This window comes from Misgurnus anguillicaudatus, chromosome 21 (assembly GCF_027580225.2).
Source record: "Misgurnus anguillicaudatus chromosome 21, ASM2758022v2, whole genome shotgun sequence".
Lineage (NCBI taxonomy): Eukaryota > Metazoa > Chordata > Actinopteri > Cypriniformes > Cobitidae > Misgurnus > Misgurnus anguillicaudatus.
This window is the reverse complement of record NC_073357.2, coordinates 23,537,592-23,563,731: the sequence shown is the minus strand read 5'-3', so window position 1 is coordinate 23,563,731 and position 26,140 is coordinate 23,537,592. Positions and strand designations below refer to the sequence as shown.

Below are 26,140 nucleotides of genomic sequence, written 5' to 3'. Positions count from 1 at the left end.
GTATTAAAGTAGAGTAAATCTTCAGTCTGTTATGAATTTTAACTGGATGTAGGAAATATAAGAAATCAATCTAGTGCTACAATTCAAAGAATATTCTAGGAAGATAGTATTGACTATAAGACCTTAAGGTTATCTAGTTGTTTCCAAGACAGAACATGTTTGACTTGGAAATATGGAACATTTTATAATTTCATATTAGCAAAATTCCCAAATGATGCATTCCTCCACGTTTCTCTGTGGATCTTGATTGTTCATGATAAGAAAACAACAGAAAATATTTGCAATTTGTGCATTAAAAAAACATCATTCAGATAACTTTGTCCTGGCTCAATATACATTTCTTTCTCTGATCTTTACTGAATGTTGAATATGTTTTGATGGTTGGTCTCTAACTGTTATGAAATGTCTATCCATGTTATTAATAATGACGTGATTTATGTTTCATTTGAAACCAAAACAGAGATTTAGAGAAATAGAGATTTCCTTTAGGAAAAACAAGGTTCCCTCTCGAAGCAGCTGTTTCCAAATCAAACAAAGTTTGCACCATTAGATACTTTAGTCTTAATTAATGAATGGAAATGAGACGAGTTCTGACAGAAGAAAGGAACAAAAATATGCAGTGATAAATTACTATACTGAGTTTTAATAGTAAAGAAGATTAGAGAATCTGTAAATAAAATCATACTATAATATTCACTTCAATCATTCATATTAAACAATAAGACTTGATTTTACTGACAAATGGAGTGTCATAAATATAAAATCTTATAACAAAAGAACTTTCTGAACATGTGGAAAGAGTTGTCTTTTTGCAGTCTGACCACAGTAGCTCTCGCATTCGTTTGGTGACATTCTTGCTTACTTCATTCCAACACTCTCATGTCAGCCCCAATGTCTGGACTTTCTCCAGCTTGCTTTCAATATCACATGGTGTAATAGATCCAGCAGACACTTTTGTGTAGCTACAGCATTGTTGTAAGAGTTCAGCTCCGTCACACAGAACTTTGTGATGAAAGAATGCCGAAAAAAATGTGATATGCATCATTGTACCTGTTCATCCCTCAATTACGTTTGTTGTACTTGACAGCCATCCAAAAACATCAATTCTTAAACTGCATGCACTGAAGCATGGGTACACACAGACACACACCTGGGAAACAGTCCTCCGGGGAAGTCATCAATCAGTTTTATTAGACTGCACTGGGGAAGTTTCTTTTGTTTCTCGTTCAATTCACTTGTTCTTTTTTTACTCTCTCCTTGCCTTACCCTTATTCACTATTTCCATATGCGTCAGTTTTAGATCCTCACCAGAGAGGGAGCGTCTCGTTTTTGGGGTTACCCGGTGTTGTTTTAATTGCACATTGAAATTTGCAAAGGTACAAGAAATTGCCATCGTATAGGCTGCTCATTCAAAATTGTTTAAAAAGTCAAGTTTGGTTCAGTTTCGTTGTTATGCATACATTTGAACGGTTACTAATGCAGGGCCTAAAATGGCACTGTCTCACTGCGTTCAGTTTTTGAGTGTATGTGTGTCCAGTGTTTGAGAAGGAGCTGACGTCAGGGGGATACGTAACTCTGCCGCGGCGCACTGAATGCAGAAGGATCTTGAGCTGTTAATGCGCGCGGCTCCCTGAGAGTTGCTGTCTACTGTACTTGCCGTGCACTTATTGATCAGCTAAGACGCGGCTATATTGGCAACACAGCATTGACACGCACATGGTAGGTAACCTTGCTGTTTTCAACACATGCTTTTGTCGCTGGATTAAAATTAATTGATCATTTCAATTTAGAACAACACATTGAAATGTTGATTAGTTTAAGTAATGATGGTGCGGAAGTAGACTGTACATTAAAAAAACAAATGATCATTTGCTTAAATTAAGTTAGGAGCTCTAAAAAATAATAATAAATAAAAATTATGTAATAATTTGTTTTTTGTCAGATTTTTGGTATCAAATCATTTTAGATTCAAGCACAAGATAATATGTTGTAAAACAAAATAATGTTGTTTGGAAAAACGTTCTTGTTGATGATGTGTATATTTTTGATCAAAGTCTAATCAAGTCAATTTATTTTACAGTACTAAAATACTTGACATTATAATTTTTCATATAAATATAGATGTGACATCTTAATAATAGCCAAAATGTCAGTAAGATTCGTTTTAATAAAAAGTAAGAGTTGTTAACATAAAACACCCTGCATAATTTTAGAAAATAACTACTAGGCCAAGTTCAGAATAAGAGTGATAATCATTATTATTACTTCAGTGATTATTATTATTAATATTATTACTGTGATATTAGAAGTAATCATAGTATTATTGTTGTTGGTCTTGTGTTATTGTTTTACTTTTCATATTTGAATAAAAATGCTTCCTAATTTAAAGTATAAATAAAGGTGAAGATAATTAACAAAAAGCGATACGAAACATAGGCCTGGGGCTAAAGGATAATTTAAGCAAGTGAATGATTTAGAAACAGCTGTGGCGGATGGACTGAATGATATGTTAATTGTACAGTAATGTTTTGCCGAAGGGCTACTCGTAATTTAACGATAAATTAAATAATTTCCTACTCACTGTAAATCGTCTAAAACAATAATTAAATAATATTTGTGCAGTATTAATTATTACATTTGGCCGCATTTACATGAAAAAAAAGATGTTAAGAACAATGTGGGGTCAATCTCATGGCAGAATCTCGTGCACGGGTGAATTAGTAGCAAAACGTTTTTCCAAAGAATACTGTGCACCTGAAATTATCTGTTATTTGGATGTAATTGCCTTTTAGGTGCTATTAAGGTGCATAATTGTTGCAGTCCAGCTATTTTTAAAAGCGCTTCACGTACACAAATGACTCTTTTTTTTAATTATTGAGAATTAATGATGTCTCAAATAAACCACAATCAATTAGGTCTTGCAGTACAACAACGGGGGAAACTAAAGCCCAAAAAATAACAGCTTAAGGCCATGTAGGTGGCCAGCTGCGAAACCGTTGTTTTAGTACAAAAATGCAATTTCCGTTCTCCTTAAGCGCGCTCACTTTGTGTCTCATTATAATGTGACATATGTCGGGTCAACTGATAAACACGAATGGTTGTAATTACAGCTCTATAAAACGGACTTTTTCATTAAATGATCATTATAGGGTTCGCCTTAGTTCACATCCCATATGATTAAAATCCTATTGCACAATACAAATTCATATTGCAGTGGGAATATGGAATTCAGAAAAAAATCTCAAACGGACTGCATTGATCAGTTTGCCAAACTGTCAACGCACTGCACAAGAGGATACGCTGTTGTGTTTCTTGTAACACGTGGTGAACTTTCATTTAAAAGTTTAATTAAGGCTAAATGGGATGAAACCCCCTTTGCTAATTGTTCCGCCCTAGGTTCACCGTGGAATGTTGTGCTTGGCTTAAATGGAGCATGGAATCACGGAAGGCGATTTCATGTGCATCTGTTTTTCAACATTGAAGTGAAACCTGCAGGGACATTTCATGATTTCACTCGCAGCGTGGGGGAGAGCGTTCTTTCTTTTTTCTCTCCATACTTAGGCTACATGTGTTTTCCCATTTAATCTATCCATGCCTGGACATATTAGAGATAGGCCTATGTTCAAGTAAGCTGACGCGCTATCAATATTCTCGTTTAAAAATGTTATAAGCACAGGGTACATCTGGTTTGGTAACTTGAATAAGACTATAAAACACCCACAGTCGAGACCATACCTCAACGTTATTAAAACCGTTTTCAACTAGACTAGAACTTTATTTGTTTCGCATATGAAGACATACATTTTATTTATGCTATCAATTTACAATAACTTATATTAAATGTTGAAAACATACTGGTTTCTACAGAGGACCTCATGTTATAACATTGGATCAGTGTTTCACTATACTTTTTATATGGCTTTAATTTTATGTGGACAATTTGAAATTAACAGGAAAGTAACAGGTGTTACGTACTCCCAGCCACGACATGGCTAGACAGGTGTGTATCTGTGTATACGCGGGCGCGCGTGAGAGAGAGAGAGAGAGAGATTTTTTAGATTCACAAGAATATGAATTATTTTGGCGAAATTCGCTGTGCTCTGCTTTTCTTGTTATAAACGACTGGGGAAATCGTGTCTCGAGCAGACATTGATTGATGAATTAATAATGGACAGGGACTATTGACATAATAGTTATGAATCATGCATTTAAATCAAATAATTTCATTAACGTGCATCTCACGGCGTAGGCTACCTCAGGGATCGCTTGTCATGGCTTCACTATAACCTTGAACAGGAACTCTCTTCCATGACGAAGAATGTAAAAAAAATTAAGCAGGCCAAATTTTTCTCATCTGTTAAGACATACACAAACTTTAGTAGCTACGCGATGAGCAGCACTATGCACAGAGGTATTTTGTTAAATAACTAAATATACAAGAAAAAAGTTATATTTCATTTTATTACGTTCTAAATCAATTTTGCAAGTTTTAAAAATACAAACATGTGTATATTTCATTCTGATAAACTTTAACCAAATGCAACTTGTATTTCTGTGACAAAGTTAACATTATTTGGTCATTTATTCGTCTAACATAGGCCTACAACAACGTAAAAAAAAATGTCAACTTAAAAACCATGAAAAGATTGTCATGGCTTAAACATGGCCTGGCGTGCTTCATAATAGCCTAATAGATGTTTAAGGATTTAGGCTAAAGCACTCGATCGCTAACGAGGAAGAGACTCAGTGTCATGATCAAGGTTGTCATCGGGTATTTTTTAGGCTCACACGTGGCTATAATAAAGTCAACTAAAATTAGAGTCGACACTGCTGACTTCTCTCCCAATAATTTCGTGCTTGTATGTGAACACATTTTAAACTTAGGTTAACAATATCTTATCAAAATAGTCTGTTTAGGCCTGCACATATATGTGACCCTGCCTTTGAAAACCCAGCTAAAATATCTATTAAAATATTTCTAAATAAAATCAAACATAATGTAAAGAACATTATGTGAATATATATAACATTGATATATTTAATATTGACTGAGTAAGGCCATGTAAAAGATGGAAAATAAAGTGAAATCAATGACTGAAATCAATTGATTAACAATCGCATAATGCCTCGTGTTAGCAACAACAAGAAAGCTCTTCCGCTCATTTCTCTTTAAATCTCCGATAACATATCAATCATACCACATCACTTTCAAAGCTAGTTTTGTATAAACAGGAAATAACACCGGGTTGATCCTACAACGCAGAATGTGAATTTAAAGAAAAAGCAAATTGTGGAAACTGTGTCAAGGTTTCTGGTGCTAGACTCGACAGGATCCTGAATTTGTTAGGCTATATGGGGTTGACGACGGTTAATTGAAATTGTACATTGAATTGTGTCAATTTATTGAAGCAAATACAAATCATTTGAAGAGTTTATAAAACCTTCCCTACTCGAATCTCGCACTTTTTGTCTTACCACAGCCGCGAATATCTCCACACTCACTTTCCCATCTTGCGCTCTCGCGCATCGTTCTAAGATATATTGCTGTCTGTCTGAAAGCTGAGATTCAATTAATCAACCGATCAATTAATGCGGATGAGTTTTTCACAGTGTTCTCAGTTTTCCCCTGGGGCACGTTGCAACATGTGAGGAATGATCGCGAGCCGAACACTGTATCCCGGGAATGCGCTATGGCGGGGAAGAAGGTTGGACAGTGCCACGGTTGACCGTTTATCATCACCAGACAATCGACAAACTCATACGAACATGTTTAATGTTCATATTTTTTATATCTAAAAATAATTATAAAACACAGACTAAAAAATAATAAATACAGGGAGTGAAATGCACTGTAAGAGGCAGAGATTTTCCTTCTCACCATCCTTTGACCTTCATTTCCCTCAGGGATCCTCATATTTCAGCCTATGGGCTAATTGAGCGAAGTGACTACTCTCGTGAATCTCTCCTTGCTCTTCTCTCCTAGCGGGCCGTTTATGCATCCCTGCTGACTTCGCTGTCAATGTCAAACGCTTGTTAGGACGTCATCAATCATCGGCATTTAGGAATATTCTCAGAACTTTTAGGGCAGGTGATAGAGTGAAAAAAAGGGAAAGAAAAGTTTCAACATATGTTTAGCAGACACAGTGTTCATCTGTTAGTTTAGGGTACACTTCCAATGGTTCAACACAGTTCAACACTGCACTGACTGAATAGTTTTACAGTGTTTCAGTGAAAGTAGTAGTCCATTGGTTTTAAATTCAACCCATTTGACTGCCTCTGAAACCCATATGTTGGCATGCAGAGTACATTGTTTCTTATGTCTGCAGGAAAGATTTTGTGCGTTGCCAATTCTCAGCAGATAAATGCACGGGCTGAGAAGAGAAAGATTCTCTCTCTATCTCTCTCAGAGAGAATTTCAGTAGGGCCTACTATGTGCCAGCAAACAGACGGGTAGAGGCTTACTCTGTCTTGCCAAAGGAAGTAGCTGAATGAAGGCTTAAGTTGTACATGCATTTCTCGAATTCAGCCTATAAATCTGCCACTTTATTTTATTTGCCAATCTTAGTACAAATCCTGATTCCTCTATCTTTCTAACTTTCTCTGCTCTTCGTTCTCTCCTTATCTCTCATTCATTCTCTTTTCACACACATAATAATGTTTTAGAGAGAACTAAATCTAAACTAACAAAGGATGATCAAATTCTGGACAAGATTGATAGATTAAAATAAAAATGATAATAAAAACAAATCTTAAGTTTGACTATATTTATAGGCTATTTACTAGGTATATAAATCTATAGATAAAATCAATTTTCTTTCCCTTGATCACAGAATCATTTCAATATTGCTTCTTCCATTTTTGATCCCCCATCTGCACTGGTTTAGAGCCATAAATATGATGAATGGGAAAGGGGTTGGAATATTGCACCAGCTGCTCCACATGCACTTTCTCATCTCTTGCAGTGCCTCCATGTTTACATACTCAATTGCCCGGTTCATTCTTTACAGCTTGAAATGTCAGGAGGAATATATCTTTAAAATTTGTATTAACTGACCTAGACCAAGTCAAGAGAGAGCCTTCCTTTACTGATGTATATGCCACCAATTGGTTGGATTATGAATGTAAAATCTTTAAGAGTTAAAGCAGAGCTGTGATGTTCTGAATTGACAAGGTCTAATAAAATGAACAATGCAATGCCCTACATAAAATCATCCTACATAATGTAAAAAAAATGATGTGTAAATATAACCTTGTTATATTTAGTATGGAATGAGTAAGGCAATGTCAAAACTTTAAATCAATGACTGAAATAATTGCTCCAAATCGAAAAATTATGATACTTGGTTTCACAGACAGGGTCATACATTTTATATGAATCCATCAGTAAACAAAACCTTCACTGTGAGATGTAATGTTTTTCTGTCTTTTTCTTCTTCCCTGCCAATACAGGCTCGATGACATCATGTCCAGATATCATACCCCTCTTTTCCAGAATATCTCCTTCCACCACCTTTTCCTTTTCACCCTCTTCCCTCTCTCCCTTCTATCACCTCTTCTCTCTCAGTCTCCACTCAGCTGGACATCTCCGCATGACCCCTGCTACCATCTAGATGGGCGTCCGCGTCACTGCCTGTCAGAATTCATCAATGCTGCGTATGGGGTGCCTGTGACTATGGAAGATCTCCAGCAAGTACCTAAGACAAACATCAGCACCTTAACAGACCTTCATAACCCCCACAATCTGACATGTTGGATGGCTGCTGAAGGCTCAAGTGGTGGGGATTGGACTTTCACTCTTCCGCTGGGCAGACGTTTTGAAATAACTTACATTAGTCTTCAGTTTTGTCAACAGGTGGAGTCTGTGGAATCCTACTCCATCTCCATTTTAAAGTCAATGGACTTTGGCAAGAGCTGGCGCCCCTTACAGTTTTATTCCAGTGACTGTATGGGAACGTTCGGCCTTCCCGCTCAGTCGATTGCTTTGACACGGCATCAAGAGACAGAGCCTTTGTGTTCAGATCACAGACCACTACAGAAGCATCGTGGAAATGTTGTGCTGGCTTTCTCAACTTTGGACGGACGTCCTTCATCACCTGATTTTGACTACAGTCCAGGGCTCCAAGACTGGGTGACTGCTACCGACATAAAGATAGTATTTAACCAAACAGTGGATAAAGTGAAAAGGCAGGAAGAGAGACGGAATGAGGTGGAAGGTTCCTTAAGATGGAGGATAGGGAAAGAACTGAAGTTCGGAGAGAAAGACTCAGGAACTAAAACATCAGAGATTTGGGAAACTAGTCGAGACAAAAAGACAGAAAAATCTACAAAGAGAAATCGGAATAAAAATAACGTACAGCAAACTGGACACAATGTTACCCGTAAGGAGATGGGATCTCAAGATAGAGTGGGAAGAATTAAGGTGAGGGGTCGCAAGAAAGAAAATATGAAGCCATGCCAGGATGGCACTTGTAATTGGTCTCTAAATATCCCGCAGGGCTCCAAGGGGCAAGAGTTGAGGAGACGACGAAACAATCGAGAAAGAAAAAAGTCCCATTCGAAATCAAGAAGAAAGACTCAACACCAGCCCCCATCTGCTCTTTCTGCCCCATCTAAATTCCCTCTCGCCCTTTCCGACCTTCAGGTCGGAGGCAGGTGCAAGTGTAATGGTCATGCCTCTCGCTGTCGTCGTGACAACCAGGGCCGTGCCGTGTGTCAATGCGAGCATCATACAACTGGACCAGACTGTGATGTATGTGAGCATTTTTTTTATGATCGCCCATGGCAACGGGCCACGCCCAGCCAACCACACCCGTGCGTCCGTGAGTTATAAGCCAGTGTGTGTCTATTGGTCTGTCTTTGTTTTAATAATTATATTGTATTGATATATTGTTAAAATAAATTTGGCAAAAATGCCATCTCAATCCTTCTCATTATCAATCCTGCCTACTTCTATTTTTCTGTCCCAGCATGTGAATGTAATGGTCATTCTACTAAGTGTAGGTTCAGTATGGCCATGTATCAGCAGTCTGGACGAGTCAGCGGAGGCGTTTGTTTGAAGTGTCGCCATCATACAACGGGGCGCCATTGCCAGTTTTGCCAGAACGGATACACACGTGACCACAGCAAGCCACTCAGCCATCGCAAGGCCTGTCAATGTCAGTAGCAATCGACACGTCTGTATGTTGTGTGTTACAAGATGTTTTAAGCCAGTTTAAGCTGGTGTGTACATGAGCGAATCATTCTCTCTGTTTCAATAGCAAAAAAGATGTTTTCTTTATCTTTTCCCATCTGTTGGGTCTGATGTGTGTGGCTGTGAAAGGCAGCATGTATTCTGTGTCTATGTTATGGCTACACTGTGAGCATCGGAATGTGCATTGACATTTGCCCTTTGACTGCTCTCATGTCTATGGCATGTTCACAGAACATTTTATCCAATGCAACCCAATATAACATCAGTTTACACGCTGTGCTTGTGCGTAAATGTCGTATATCAACATGTTGACCTGTCATTTAAAGTGCAACTTAAAAGTAAGGTATACAAAATCTAACTTATGTTCTGAAAAATATCACCAAACCTAAATATTTGCATTAAGTGCAATAGAATTATGTTTAAAAATATTGCGCACTGAAAGATTTAGCACTTGTTAATGTTGAAACAGGCCTGACGTTTTAAGAGTGCATAAATGTTTGTAGGACGGTTGGAACTTTGTTTGGATGAACAAGGGTTGAGCAGAAGCAGAGAAGCATAGCTCCCCTCTCACTGGTCTTCTAGTCATCACACATATGTTTTATGGGGAAACTTTTGCTGAGGGGGCAATGGGACTTGAATTAGAGCTGAGGACATGAACCACAGCTGACTGTTCTGTGTAGTATTACCTTGTTCTGTCATGTTTCCCTTCATGCCAGTAACTCTACTAATACTATATTAATACCCTTCTTATTTTAACTAATTGTCTCAACACACTTTTCATTTAACATATTCCTTTTTCCTCGCTCTATGTTCCTTACTTACTAATAATTATAATTTTGCTATGTAACATCTGTCACATATAGTCCTCAAGTTTTCCTCATATGAAGCTTTTTTGTTGTTTAAAAGGGACATATCACAAAAATCTGACTTATAGTTTAAGTGCTATAATTGGGTCCCCAGTGATTCTATCAACCTAGAAAATGTGTAAAAGATCAACCCAGTAACTTAGTTTTCCATTCACTACAAGCATGTGAAAATATAAGTAATTGAAATTTGGCTCCCTCTGTGATGTCAGAAGGGGATAATATCGCCCCTTAAAGGAATAGTCAATTTTCTTAAAAGAAAAATCCAGATGGTTTGCTCACCACCATGTCATCCAGGGTGTTGATGTCTTTCTTTGTTCAGCCGAGAAGAAATTATGCTTTTTGAGGAACATCAACATTTTGGATGGCATGGTGGTGAGTAAATTATCTGGATTTTTCTTTTAAGAAAATGGAATATTCCTTTAATCTGCACTATCCAACCATGGCACTGCCATTTAGTTCAGAGATCAGCTCATTTGCATTTAAAAGGAAACACCCCAAATGGCACATTTTTGCTCACACCTACAAAGTGACAATCTTAACATGCTATAATAAATTATCTATATGGTATTTTGAGCTAGAACTTCACATATGCACTCTGGGGACACCAAATACTTATTTGACATCTTAAAAAAGTCTTGTGAAATGTCCCCTTTAAATGATATACTTTAAAAATTCTGGGTTATTTTTAACCTCGCGTTAAAAGGGGATGAGCCCAGTCCGCTGGGTTGTAATTTAACCCATGCTGGGTTGTTTTAACCCAAATTCTTCTGAAGGAAAAAATAACCCATTATTTTTTAAAGTGTTGCCAATGTGGTTTCTTTTTGTGTCCCTCTTACCCAGCATGTCAGTGCCACCCGATGGGTGCAGTAGGCCATTGGTGCAACCAGTCTACTGGGCAATGTCTGTGCAGAGAGGGAGTCACAGGTCAGAGATGTAACCGCTGTGCTCCTGGGTACAAGCAAGGCCACTCACCCCTCCGACCCTGCATCCGTGAGTATTGCACCTCCACAACTTCTGTTCATCACTTTTACAATAGCACATCATTTCGAAAACAGAACTATGATACGGTATACATGACAGTTTCAACTGTCAACCTTCTCATTTATATACAAGGGGGATAGAAAGTATTTAGACCCCTTTACATTTTTCACTCTTTGTTCATTTCAGACATTTGCTAAAATCAAAAAAGTTAATTTTATTTCTCACTGATGTACACTCAGCACACCATCTTGACAGAAAAAAACAGACATGTAGGAATTTTTCCAAATTTATTTAAAAAAAAAAAGAAAAACTGAAATATCACGTATTCAGACCCTTCAACTTGCATGCCGTCCATTTCTTCTGATCCTCCTTGAGATGGTTCTACTACTAAACTGGAGTGTTTCATTAAACTGATTGGACTTGATTAGGAAATGCACACAGCTGTCTATATAAGCCCTACAACTCACAGGGCATATCAGAGTAAATGAGAATCATAAGGTCGAAGGAACTGGCCAAGGAGCTCAGAGACAGAATTGTGGCAAGGCACGGATCTGGCCAAGGTTACAAAATAATTTCTGCCGCACTCAAGGTTCCTAAGAGCACAGTGGCCTCCATAATCCTTAAATGGAAAAAGTTTGGGACCACCAGAACTCTTCCTAGACATGGCCGTCCAGCCAAACTGAGCAACCGTTGGAAAAGAGCTTTAGAGGTAAAGAAGAACCCAAAGATCACTGTGGCTGAGCCCAGGAGATACAGTGGGGAGATGGGAAAAAGTTCCAGAAAGTCAACTATCACTGCAGCCCTCCACCAGTCGGGGCTCTATATGGCAGAGTGGCCCAACAGAAGCCTCTCCTCAGTGCAAGACATATGAAAGCCTGCATAGATTTTGTCAAAAACACATGAAACTCTATGCGGGCTTTCATTTGTCTTGCACTGTACATAGATAGATAGACAGGCAGGCAGACAGACAGACAGACAGACCAGACCAGACAGATATACTTTTTTAAATATTAGCAAACTTGAAATCAATATTTAATTATGTTGTGACTTGTTGTGACAAAGTGTTTAAAAAATCTTTAGAATTTTTAAAGTACTCGCCCTTTCCAGACAGCAGTCGTCTACTGTCCGCTAAAATTTGTAATGTAGTCTTGGCATTTTATCAAGCAGTGTTGGGATGCTTAAAAAGTGGGAGTTCCTTCATTCTGGATTCTTATTGGCTCTTATTATTCTTGATTGTTCAGTTCAAGACAGGATTGTTGAAAATACAATTTTGAATTTATAAATAAATTATTTTGTTGGCACAACTTTTCCCCACATAATTAATTTCAGACAGATCCCTTCAGAGCTTTTTAAGATCATGAAAAACATTTCAGTCAAGTCACCCGAAATGTTTGAACGGTAGTGTAAATAAAGTTTCTGGCTACATCGTAAAGTTCTGTTTCTAATCCTTCTTGGGATTCGCTATTGTTTTGTTTAAACCAGATGTATTTTCATTGCAACTGCTCTTGATCCAATTTAAATCGAATTTTTGTATTTGTTTATTTTCCGATCTTTGAATCATCGGTGGCATCATAGTTGTTTGTTTGTGACGTATTCAGTAGACGTCTCTCTGTAGCTCATTCTGCTCATTCCTGTGAATATTAGATCTTCTCCGCTGTGTCACTTTGCTTTCATCAACATTGCAAACAGCTTTCGGGGATTTTCTGTGCGTTTCGCTCTGCAATTGTACCTGCTGTTTAAATAAGTGATAATCCATCAGATACCACGGCTCTTAAAACTCACGTAACAAGCCGCAGAAGCTTTTATATTTTCTAATCAAGTGACACCGTGTGGCGAGCGGCACCTGTCGCGGTCTACAACCGAGTTACCGTCCCTCCCAGCACGACAGACGCATAATTCTTCATGGGTTACGGCTCAGTGATAGAAGAGCTTGTTTGTTGTTCTACATGGATCGACTCAACATAGATATTTATAGCGCGAGGTCCCGTCTTTCCTCCACCAAAGGCAAGCAGCAGGCAGCTAAAAACACAAGAGGCACCATCGCACCGTTTGCCACCTCTCATGAAGCAGCCATCGTTTATCACAGGCAAAGTTAACCAGGGCTCAGATATTATTAGCACGTAACAGGGTTTGTGGGGGGTCTTTATTTTGGATAACATTGACCAGGAAGTCTCATGTTATCCGTGTAAACGCTTTATCGCGTCTTTTGCAATAACTTTCACTTTTTAGCAGGCCCGTATATCCACAAACCCTGGCAGCTCTCACAGCCTACTAAACTCTGCTAAGCCCACAAACATTAAAACACATGTCTCAAACATGTATCTTTTTGAATGAAGCATTTCAAGCATTAAGGCTTTGACGTTTGATATGAGTTATTGCCAAAGGAGTTTAGAGAGTCGGGGGGGTTGGAGGAGTATAAAGTGTCAGTGTCCCAGTTGTGTCAAGAGATGTGGGCAGAAGTACAGAAGTCATGGGTAATATATGGTTGACCCAGCACTGCAGACCTATCATGGTCAGTAAGTATGTGTATGTGTGTGACAGAGAGCTTACTGATAGGTGGCCCTATTGACCCTTGAGAAGACCACACACATGCACACACTGACAAACATACACTTGTTTTTGTCAGAAACATTCCTGATACACTAAGGGACAATAGGGCAAAATGCGGTGACAGCACAACTGTCCTTATTCTCCCACCCAAACATACACACACACAAATGGCAAGTATGCTCTAATGAGCCACCACAGGGATTAGAATGAGTCACCCGCAGCGGAGGTGCGAAAAAGAGGAAGGACAAAATGAAAGGCACACAAATAAACTTGTCACTGCTTGCTGTAATTTAATGAGACCCTCATCTTCTTTCTGTTGTTCATTCAGGTATTCAGGAGGTTGCGCCCCCGACTGCAGTTTTCCAGCCCCAGTACAGTATTGGTAAGGGTACAAGATGCTGGTTTTGATTTTTCTTTTAACTTGCTTTATTTATTATAATTTTATTTTAGGTCAGGTGCACAGTTTATCTCTATCGAAACGTGATTAGTCTGAACAGTTGGGATTTACTGCCCCCTTGTGGATCAAATGTGTGCAGTTGTTACTCTACAATGGGCCCCGTTATACGTTGTAATGAAATTATTTACCTGGAAATGATATTTACTTTAAATAAGATTAAAATAGCGACTGCCATCGTGAATTTAGGAAATACCACACTCCTTAGCTCAATGCCATTTGTATAAAAAAATTCACCATGTCCAAACGTAAAGTAGATTCAGGTTATGGGTAAAACATACACTGTTGGCAGCAACAGAATAAAGTACAGTAAACCCTGATTATTGTAACATATACCTGCAACAGCCGCTTTGCCAGTATCTTTAAAAGCACTTTAGCACAGCAGTCCATTACTGTTGATTGATTTCACACACATCACTGTGACCTGTATTGAAAAGCAGACTGACCAGATGTTGCTCTCTGCAGGATTCAGCAGATATATATATATATGAAGAGTTTGGTTCCAAAACGCAATAAATCCATTTTGACGAATTTCGGTCAAAACGTTTTCTATACCAAGAAAGTGACAAAATGAAAACCACTATTTTCTGTTACAAACTTTCACATAGCATCTTTAGGTTATAATAACATTAAAAATTCAAATTCATAATTTGATCAATTATTTATTATAAAAACTGATTCTTTTTTTTCAAAATGCTATAAATCTATTGAATCAATATATAAATGTGCATTCATCTTTGCCATGTTATATTCATTTAGTTGAACAGTGGTGTACACTGATTAAAAAAAAATAACATTAATGGCATTAATCAAAACACTTACTTTGTCATATTAAGAACACTGTCATTGCTGCTGTTATACTTGGGGCGTCGTCAGTCACTGAATCATTTTTAAAGCAATCAGCTGTAAAATGTTTTGGTCCCACTCAATTTCCGTTGGCTTTGAGTAAAATAATTGACATTTTTGATAAGATCCCCTGCGGTCAATGTGTTAGCATGACAGAAGCTTGATGCTGTCATGTGAGAACAAGCAACAGCCGACATTTTCCTTCGTCCGAGTGCCTCTCACGTAAATTATTTTTAAGACCACCACAGGTTTATCAATGCCATCAAAAGTATTATTTTTAGTGATAGACAGATATATCGGGCCGATATTTGCGGGTTTTATGTGTATCGGCATCGGCCGATATGTGGCTGCTGTGTTCGCCGATTTTTCCAGCATTATTTATATACAGAGTGCTGGAAGCCGCAAGCGATTGCTGGGTATGTGACTAAAAACAACCAACCTTTCCATGACAACATCGAAAGCTCGGCCTAACAGCGGATCATAGCTGCACAAAGCGGGTTTTTATTTCTCATCTCTATATATATTTGTAGTAGTAAAGTGCTAGAAATCAGTATCCTTTGCTGATAGTTCCTCATTTTTGTGGAAAGTGCAGTTCATGGTTTCATAGCACCCTCACCCGTTTTTACTATTTTTTAAATATATATTTTTTTTTAAGTTCAATATTTTTTTTAAATTGAGACATATGGTGTCGTCGTGCCATTTTTATGATGTAAATTGAGTGAGCAAAAGCAGTATCGGCTCCAAATATCGGCTCAAGAAAAATCGGCAGCCTGTATCGGTCATCGGCTAAGGCTGATGAAACAAAAATCGGTATCGGCATCGGCACAAAAAAAATCCATATTGGTGGATCCCTAATTATTTTGTTTTTGTTTGTTTGTTTGTTGATCATGAAGTACAAAGTAGATGAGGAAAACTAGGATTCCTTGTGAATTCAACATGCAGCCATTATTGTTTATAATGCGTTGATGGTGTGCTGTGATTTGTTGAGCGGATTTATTGCATTCTGCAGAAAAGGAGTGGTGATTTTTATCATGGTTTGGGGAAAAAAGGAGAAAAGATGACAGAATAACATGGCGGATATTGGATTTTGCGTAATATTAAGAATGTACTTTTTAATACTGACCAGTACTGATTTTGGCGGCAAAATATATATCTTTCTAATGGATGAGATTGATACTGTTTTTTACAAACTGTAACTTAAAATGAATGTGCCTACACTGGATTCATTTGAGTTATTAAATCGTAATGTTTTTTACTTTATTGTTATATTGTTAAATATTTATTTTTTGTTATTGTTTCTATGTCCTCTTCAACAGGTGAGGAGTGTCTTTCCTATTGTCCACCTTCCCAAGCTAAAGTCAAAATGAATTTAGAAACATATTGCCTCAAAGACTATGGTATGTATCATATACTGTATTTTTGTCTTGCTTTCAGTACAAATATCAAGATGTAATTTGTGCTTAAAACAAACAAAAACATCTGCCAATGGGGTGAGAAAATGTTTCTTGAATTAAGTGTTTAAAGGGAACATATCATGAAAATCAGACTTTTTCCAAGTGCTATAATTTGGTCCCAGGTGCTTCTACACAGCAAAAAATTATTTTTAAGAAAGAATGTATTAGTATTTTTGTCTTGTTTTCAGTAAAAATATCAAAAAATTCTTAAATTAAGATGCTTATTCTTGATGAGCAAAACGACCCAAGAAAATAAGTCTTTAAATAAGATTTTACACCAAAAATATAAAATTTAAGTGAATTTGTGCATAAAACAAGCAAAAAAAAATCTGCCAATGGGGTAAGCAAAAAAATCTTAAACATTTTTTTTAAACACCAAATTTAAAAAGCCCCATTGGCGGATTTTTTGCTTGTTTTATGCACAAATTCACTTAAATTTTATATTTTTGGTCTAAAAACTAGACTTGTTTTCTTGGGTCGTTTTGCTCATCGGGAGGGAGCATCTTGGTTTAAGAATTTTTAGATATTTGTTCTGAAAACAAGACAACTAAGTAAAAGTCTTTTTTTGCAGTGCACAATGCATTGCATGTAGAGCGAGCTGTTAAATTTCAATTCAATTAGTAATGTAACTAAATTGAATAAATCTATAAGGTTATTTAAAACATTGCTAAGTTAGGCTTAGCGGTTTGCTCTATTAGTGTGAGTACATCCTTCAGCAAGTACACAGCTAAAATGGTACTTGTCGGCATCCAGTGGGCATTGTTATAATCCGGGGGATTTGTTGGGTATCATCACCTTCCTCACCATAATATGATACACATATACATAAACATGATTTAAATAAATGCTGATGCATTGCGATCGAAATAAAGAGATCAGATGTGTCCTTGAAAGTAAGTGAAAAGATTCAAGGAGTCTTATCGAACAAAATAAGGAATGAGTCAGTGGGTGTCAGATTCAATCTTACTCGCGCCTCTCAGTGAGGGTTTGTATTTAAAGCAAACCAATCACAGCTGTTGCAGTCTGGTTATACATAGTTTATTTCTGGCGAGGTGCACAATAGAGTAAGCTACACATGTCTCAGAGCGGAAGGATAAATCGGCCTTTCTTAGACCCAATATAGCCATTACATCTTCTGAAAATGTATTTAAAATAAAAGAGGATCAATAATAACTATCTTTATGTTTTCTGTAATACTTTGGTTCAGTGCTAAAGGTGCAGGTGAAAGGTAAAGAACGCTCCGGTCCCTGGTGGCAGTTTTCTGTGTTGGTCCAGACGGTTTTTCGCACCGGTTTGACCCATGTAAAGCGAGGCCTTCAGGCTCTCTGGGTTCCTGACCGGGACCTGAGCTGTGGCTGCCCTGCACTTCAGGTGGGCCGAAGCTTTCTTCTGATTGGTGCAGAGGAAAGTGGGCGGAGTTGGGTCCCTGAGGAGAGGCGATTAGTTGCGGATCGCACGACAATGGCCCTGCAGTGGCGGGAACACTGGAGCCCAAAATTAAGAGGCTTTCGTGGGCAGGACACAAGGGGAAAGTGCCCACAAGGAAACAGCACCACAGAGAAACACCCTGAGCAGAAATCGTATGAGGAATACACACCCCCACATCTCGAGAAACTGCAGTCTGAAGCACATAGACATACACACACAATACATAAACACAAAAACTTACATGGAAAAAGCACAAATACAATAAGGGATCTTGAGCAAAAAGAGGACCATAAGGCTGAAAATAGATATTCCACATCTACCTCTCCACAATATTTATTGGAGAACACCAAGGATCCTCTGTTGGATACTTCAAGTCACGCCAATGAGCATGAGCATCACCCAACAGTTTGTCCAACATGGTCACCCAGGAGACCTGTCTGATGGGTGAAAGACTCGGGCTGTTTCTCAATGTCAAGGACTGGTCCTTCCAAGTCACTTCCTTCAGAGTCTAGTCGAGGCTCCTCTTTAGAATTTGGAGAACACGGAAATGGAACAGGCTAGCAAGTGCACGTCATTACGTCAGTAAAAAGGTGTGCTTTCGGCATTGCGCGCATAGGACTGTGTGTAATTTGAGAGTGCGAAGAGCGTGAAGGATACACATATGCATCCTTTCCTGTATATGGGATATTTTTCGAATGAAAGACTCAGTCCTTGGTTGCAATTCCAACGATTCTCAACATTGGAACAGTCCTTCGACGGATGTCGATGACGTAGCATCCTTGAAATTCTGGCTTCCGGGGATTCTTCCTTGACATTGAGAAAAAACCTTGGGATGAGCTTCCACCCAGACAAGTGCAGAGATATTGAGGGATTTTCCTTTCTCATCCCTCTATATAGTCCAGTCCATTTGTGAGCCACTGATTTCACTGAATATTTACATGCTGTAAATATCTGACTGTATTGTGTTCTTATATTCAAATTTAGGTTTGGATAACTGGTACATACAGTTACTTTCATGTCAAGACAACTGTCCAGTGCTCAGAAAGTGATTTTGGTCTTCTGAAAGAACCCTGTGTTTTGGTCACTTATGATGCAAATGCTTTCCTGCTCAGGCAATTGTGTTGTGCTAAATGGTAGCTCACATTCACAGTTTATTTTAAGTTTGACAATCAAATATGTGCTTTTTGTTTGAGACACGATGTTTTCAGGTCTGAAATTTTTACCCTATATGCTCGGTTGATGTTGATTTAGGTAATGAAGGGAGTAAAATGTGAAATATGTCAGACTGAATTATGCTTTCACAATTTAGAAATGTTTTTGTACATTCTGGGGGCATTTGTGATCTTTTATTCAACATGTAAATGATATAAATATTTGTGTATCAGAGTTTTTCTTCAGATTTACAAAACACTCTACCTCATAATAAACAATGTAAAAAAACATGCATGCTGATGTTGTTTATTTAAATCTCACATAACACCCACTCTTTCTGAATATCTCATGTTAATCTTGAGTACCTATAGATTAGTATTACATCCTTCATATCCAAAGAGTGTTTAGTAACTTCCCAATAAAATCGAGCTCCTGGAGGCGTACCGACATTTGATGCAGTTTTACTTACCGCCTGCGACTCCTGACACGACTGGGACCGCCCCATTTCAGCAAAATCCAGTGTTAAATAAACACAAGCACAACTTTACTGCTACCCCAGATAAACAAACTATATCTATTGTTTCCATAGTGCTTTGGGAAGCTGAACAAGCTTAAATTTCCCTCACAAACAACACCACACTTCTCGGGTGACATTCCCCTTTTGGCTGGTGTGTGCATGAGCTATTTTGGTTAAATTGCCCATATAAGGACTTCCACTGTACTTCCTGCAGTGAAATTGCCTATAAAAGAAATAAAGCAAGGTTGTTACATATGAATCTCTCATGTTCGAAAACTTGTACGAACCCTGGCTAAGTGCATTTGGCACAGAAATACTCTGTCATATGTTCAACTGCTATGTCCAACACTTTGCTTATGTTTAGCATGAGAAATCCAACCAGTGTTCAGATTGAGGGGGGGCTGGGATGGTTCCGGACTAGAGGTCTTCACGGGTCCACTTAGATCTGAAAACCCGAGGTCCGACCTGTGACCCGATCGGGTTCGGGTCTAAAAGTTTCACATGTGCCTCATACACAGGTCGGGTACAATAATAGCGGCATCGGGTCTTGGGTAATTTAAAATGAATGTGTTTTTGCCAAACGGACCCGAGAAGACCCAAACTCTCTTACGTGTGTGCGTCAATGTCCTTTTCTGTTTGCAAAAAGCGCTTGCGATATTGTGTGGCTGGCGGTAGGTTCATTTTCTTAATTTCTTTGGACCCAAGAAGACCTCTATTCCGGACCTCCTATTGAGGGACCCCTCTGTAAAGCACAAAAGTATAAATTAGGGAGGTCCCTTTTTTTATTAAAATTAAAAATACTACATGAATTTAAAAATTCTCGTGCTATGCGCTGCCACAAAGCGATACTGTCCATTATTTGTCCCAATTTCGCAATAAACTATTCCAAAAGATTTCTGTATGAAATAAATGTACTCAGATTGTAAACAGATTGTTGGATTTAGATTTAGGATTGGGTTAGGGGCTTTTAAAAAATTCTTCTCAAACGATTATTTCACACTAATTTGAGGGGTAAAAAATTGAAAGGTTTTGAGTTAAGGGTAATTGTTTTTGTTTTATTAAACGTTGATCCAGGATCAACAAAAAATGTTTAACCAGGATCACATCTTACCATGGGTTCACACCAGCCGCGTTTGAGGCATCAAATTCGCGTCTACCGTGTCTAGTTTGCTGTTTGAACATTTTGAGTTTACTTTCTTCATTCACGCGTGAAATTCTAGTCATCGAGACATTCACGCGGAAATGTATTTGTGTCATGGGAGGGGCTTCTGTGACTCCGCTCGCTTCCTGTAATCACGTCACTACTAGAGCAAGCTCCTGATTGGTTAACATGGTGCGTTTTTCCGCCAAAATTTAAATTTTTCAACTCACGCGTTTCCCGCGGCAACACTCAATTCGCGCCATTCGTGCGAACTAGATGAACGAATGAGGCGGAATCGCATCTACCGCACCGGGCTAAATGCCTCATTCGAGCCACGAGACCTCGCATCAATGCATCTTTACATTGACTTAACATTGAAATCACTCGCGCTTGACGCCTCTACCGCGGTCTGAACGCAGCATTACTTTGTGAAATTATTGCGACCCTATAATGACAGGGGGTTGGTGGGGCTTATGCTACGTACACACCAAATGCGGGGCATCACGTTACTCGCTCTAGATCAGAGGTCCCCAACCACCGGGTCGCGACCCAGTACTGAGTTGTGGACAAGTTGCCACTGGGTCGGAAGAACATCCTGAAAAAAATCTGGCAAAATATGGTTTTACACGTATAAAAAAATACTATAAATAAAACAATTATTAATTTTCCTAATGCATGCATGGTTCTTTGATCTTTACATCCGTTTTAAATGCTATACATTTTGCAAAGGAGGATTTTCAGCACTTTGTTCGAACAGCAACTCAGCGAACCAATCCCCCCACCCCCAACCTCACCCCCGATCCGCAATTTTTTTTAAAGCTGAAACCGGTCCGTGGTGTAAAAAGGTTGGGGACCCCTGCTCTAGATTACTCGCGGGATTTAACTTTGTGTCATGTGAATTTTTCGTACAAGTTGAATATTTTCAACTTGGGCAGAGATGCATTTGAGGCGAAAAGCATGTGATTTCGCGGCAAACGCACCGCCCATATTGGGTCATTCGCATCGCCCCACGCGAGGATGCGTCTAATCGCGTCTTTGCATTGACTTTGTATGTAATCTACTTGCGCAAATCGTTGAACTCGCTTCTGGTGTGAACCCACAGTTATCCTACGTACACACCAAACCCAGGGCATCACGTTACTCACTCTAGATTACTCGCAGGATTTAACTTCGTGACATACGAATTTTTAGCTTGAGTTGAATATTTTGAGGCGAATAGCGCATGTTTTCGCTGCAAACGCACCACCCAAATCGCGTCATTGGCAGCGCCCCACATGACGATGCGTCTGATCGCGCCTTTGCATTGACTTTGTATGTAGACTAATCTACTCGCGCAAATCGTTAAACTCGCATCTGGTGTGAAACCACAGTTAGGCGACCCCCATAATCTATGACATTATCCGAACACTGAATCCAACTCTTAAACCATGTTAATAAGTCAGAATGCGTGAAATACCTTTATACCCCCCTTTACTATATACTGTAGATTTCATTTCATAAATGTTAAAATAAAATATTTAAAGAATAAAGATTAGCAAGATTATTTCAAAGCCCAAAAGTCAATAAAGTTGCGCATGTGAATCTGGATGATGAAAAGACAAATGAGCAGAGTGTGAAAAGCAACCGAAACAGGCAATGATGCACCTGCTTTGTTTGCACAGGAAACACCTGTTCCCAGCTTTCCTGTCTGCCTGACTGATGACAGTTAATTTAGTGTAAGAAATCTCCCACAGCTTGAAGAATCAAACTGCCCTCTGCTTGCCTTATGAATAACATGGCAGGAAGTCTTACTTAATTCTTGTGCTCTAATATCCACATGTCCTCTATTTTGACTACCAGCCAAGTGTGCATATCAGATAGCACACTCTTAACACTATCTGAGTCCTCTTAGACACACAGTTGTGAGATGTCTTGATACATGACATGTGTGATGTTTTGGACACGTGAGACACAAAATGTTTTTACTCACCTGTACGTTTCAGTACATGAAATTCTTATTAAGTTCTTTTAAATATAAGAACACCCCAACCCAGTGTCCTAAACCCCACCAAAAGCAAATTTTCTATGTTTACTGGTTGGTAGGGGGGTAATTTTACGAGACATGAGGCCTGGTGTACTGTAAGAGACGAAGTTCAACAACCTATACTGCACTCATTCTCCTTCCTGTTTTTTGTCTTCCAGCGTGAGTAATGACACCATAAATTGACCCTCAGTGTTTAATAATCCTTTGTGAACATGTTGCCAGCACGCTCTTGTCTGAATCATACACGCATACACATACAGGCGCAAGGAAACCAGATACACACACTGCTTCTGTTAACCTGAGAGTGAGGAGGTCAATCCAGTTGATCTCTTGCATGCATGACGCTCATACTGTATGAACACACTACATCCATGGCAACAAGATTCCTGCTCCATTTTACCTCTAATAAAACCGGTGCCAGCTGTGGTACATTCACTGTACCTTATTCCAACATACAAATGTATACCGAATCTATACATACATCTGACTATGGTAAAGACATAGTAGACACATGAAAATAATACATAGCTTTTTCATTTGGATACCAAGTGGTCTTTTATAAAAATTCACCATAATAAAAATACATACAGGAGCCTTAGTTTTTGTGCTGTCATCCTGCATTGGTGGGTCAAGCAAAGAAAAGCGTTTATAAAAACACATTCAGTTCAATTCAAATATAGCTCTTTTCCCATTTCCCATTTTTGCCATTGCATTGTTGCAAAGCAGCCTGACAATACATAGATATTATTACAAGCAGTAAAGACACATCATAAAGAGGTTTATAAAATATAGAATACATGGTATTGCAAAATGCATTAGCAACACCAACTGCAAAAACAATCAAGTCATTATATTTATTGCTTTATACACCGTTTAACCATATGCATTGTTTGATTGTAATCGTACTATTAAGCACTTATGTAATACAATATTTTTATTAGATGATAAGTGATAGAAATTGTTACAATAATTTTCTGGAAAATTGTAATAAGCATCTAAATAAAAACATGAAGGAATTCATAGCCTACTAAAAACTGTATGCTTTTTCTGAGATTTTCTATGTGATATTTAGTCATTCAACATGATAGATTACATGTATCATAATAAATATTATTCCAGCATACATGGAAATATCCAAAAAGTTGTAGAAGGAAGAAATATTATAGACTATATTTTGCAAATTTAACATGTTTTTTATATTTCTATATATACTTTATTATAATGTATATACGTTAAAAAAATCCCGTTGCACTTAAACTTTTAAGTTTAGTCAACTTGAATTTAGAATTAATTTAAACTTTTTTGACTAATAAGGAGTTGTTATAAATAATACAAAATTACGTTAAATTAGCTTTTTAAGTTATTTCAATTTTTTATAATTTATATAAACTCCTCACTAGTCAAGAAAGTTGAAATTAATTGTAATTTCAAGTTGATTAAACTTAAACATTTAAGTGCAACAAGGAATTTTTACAGTGAATACACACACGCACACACACACACACACACACACACACACACACACACACACACACAGTAAAAAAATCGTCAGAGAAACGGTCAAATGACTGGCAGCAGCGGTTTCCAAACAAAAACCCTAAAATTAAAGTATTTTTTTTTTAATTTCAATGATGTCCAAAAACAATAATTTCACAGATGTTTTCTTTAAAAGTTCTGCAGCCAAATACTGTTATTTTACGGATTTTTGCCAAATTATTATGATCAAACACCAAGTGACCAATAAAAGAAAAAGTGAAAGAGATATGATTGTCTCCGCATTTTACCATCCACTGCAAGTCATATCTGACAGCATGGATTATATCAAATACCAGATATAAAAGTCAAAACCTGACTTGCTCAGGTAGAAATCGTATAATTGGTCGCAGTTAAATCTTCCATCAAGACATTGGTTGAAAACAAACATCTAAATGAATAAAAAATGGGTCACTGAACATAAAATCAAGGTTCTGTCATAGCTATGCAGTTCCCTGACTTGAACTATAATTGTAAAAGAGTTTGGTTCCAAAACGGGATAACTTTTTTTTTTCGAAAATTCTAATTATCTGCAGTTGGTTTGTTTTGATTTAAAATGCAAATAGAGTTATCTCGTTTTGGAACCAAACTCTTCAAGAGGAGAGAGCAGCAACATAAGGGTCTGGAGGATTTTTAGATGGATGAATAATCTAAGATCACTTAAAAAAAATGACATTGTAAAAGAATACACTGTAAAAAAAAATCAGTAGAAATTACAATGTTATTGCAGCTGGGTTGCCGGTAATTTACCGTAGATTTACATTTATGTTATTTACTGGCAAGAGTTTGTTCAAAGTTAAATAAATTTGAAATATTAACAAGTCTTTATCTTTACAGAATAAAACTATACAATAACAGCCTCGTGCAAAGCATTCTGGGAACCCGAAATCATCATCAACCTTTCTCTGTTTTTTGCTTCAGATTTTGTTTTCCAGAATGTTTTTCTTGATGCTGTTTTTTAGTTTTACTCTGTTAAGACAAAGACTTGTAAATATTTCATGTTCATTTAACTTTGAACAAAATGTTGCCAGTAAAAAACATGAATTTAAATCTACGGTAAGTTACCGGCAACCCAGCTGCAATTTCTACTGATTTTTTTTACAGTGTACTCTAAGCTGTTATCCTTGCAAATGGAGGAAGCAAAGAGTATTACATAAAGAGGGGGCAATAATTGTGGCCAACGTGAATTTGAGAAAAACATTTTGATGTGGAACCCCCCCCCCCCCCACACACACACACACACACACATACACACACACTTTCAATTTTTCTATCAATGAACCATTGAATTTTTGTGTTTTTTATTGAATCTCAAAAGGAGAAACATTGTAGGTTTATTTACATAGCTTTTCTTTGCCTATTCTTTATTATACAGCTTATTTCTTTTGCTCATATTTACCAAAGGTACCAATATTTTTGTCCACAAATGTATATACACACATACACATATATACCACATATATAATAACCTAATTTCACCAATGAAGTCATTCTAACAGTTGTTCATGCTCAAACTAAATGAAAGACTTTCCCAGCATTGATTAAACTCTAAGGAAATAAACTAAAACAGGATGGAGACGAGACCCTTCCTTCCAGAAAGGGTTGACCGCCTTCTTCAAAATATGCCTCGATTCAAACATTTGAGCAGCATGGTTTTCATTTTTTTTTCATCAATTATTCTCATTTTGTTATTCTAGTGACAATATCCTTTGTGTTTGTCTCCTATGCATTAGTGATTAACCACAGGAACCTTACTCTAGAAGTACTGATTTCTTTCATTAACCATTTGATGCTCCATTGAAACCGGGGCATGTCTGGATGGCGTTACGGCATACATCTGACATTGCTGCACTTTTCCTGTGTTAAACGCTGGGAACAGCAGCGCTTTTCCAAGTTGGGATTATGGATCAAAGTCAAAATCATGCAGAAGGAGGGAGAGCGAATCCCACCCCGGCCAGGTGGGGCATAAGCTGAGGTGAAAAGCAACACCCAGCCAACTCAGGGG

At 37.9% G+C, this 26,140-nt stretch overlaps 1 protein-coding gene across 2 annotated transcripts; it reads left to right on the top strand.

The window, feature by feature from the left end:
* The first annotated feature begins 1,543 nt into the window (after positions 1–1,543).
* On the top strand, positions 1,544–19,232 carry ntn5 (netrin 5). Of its 2 annotated transcripts, XM_055197839.2 has the most exons (8): positions 1,546–1,719; positions 7,450–8,419; positions 8,495–8,819; positions 8,967–9,155; positions 10,897–11,046; positions 13,916–13,969; positions 16,204–16,284; positions 17,549–19,231. In XM_055197839.2, the coding sequence occupies exons 2-8, from the start codon at positions 7,463–7,465 to the stop codon at positions 18,208–18,210; spliced, it is 2,418 nt and encodes an 805-aa protein (XP_055053814.2). In that variant the 5' UTR covers positions 1,546–1,719; positions 7,450–7,462; the 3' UTR covers positions 18,211–19,231. The 2 variants fall into 2 exon arrangements, with proteins under 2 accessions (XP_055053809.2, XP_055053814.2); XM_055197834.2 differs by having other exon boundaries at positions 1,544–1,719; positions 7,450–8,819; positions 17,549–19,232.
* Positions 19,233–26,140: the final 6,908 nt, after the last annotated feature.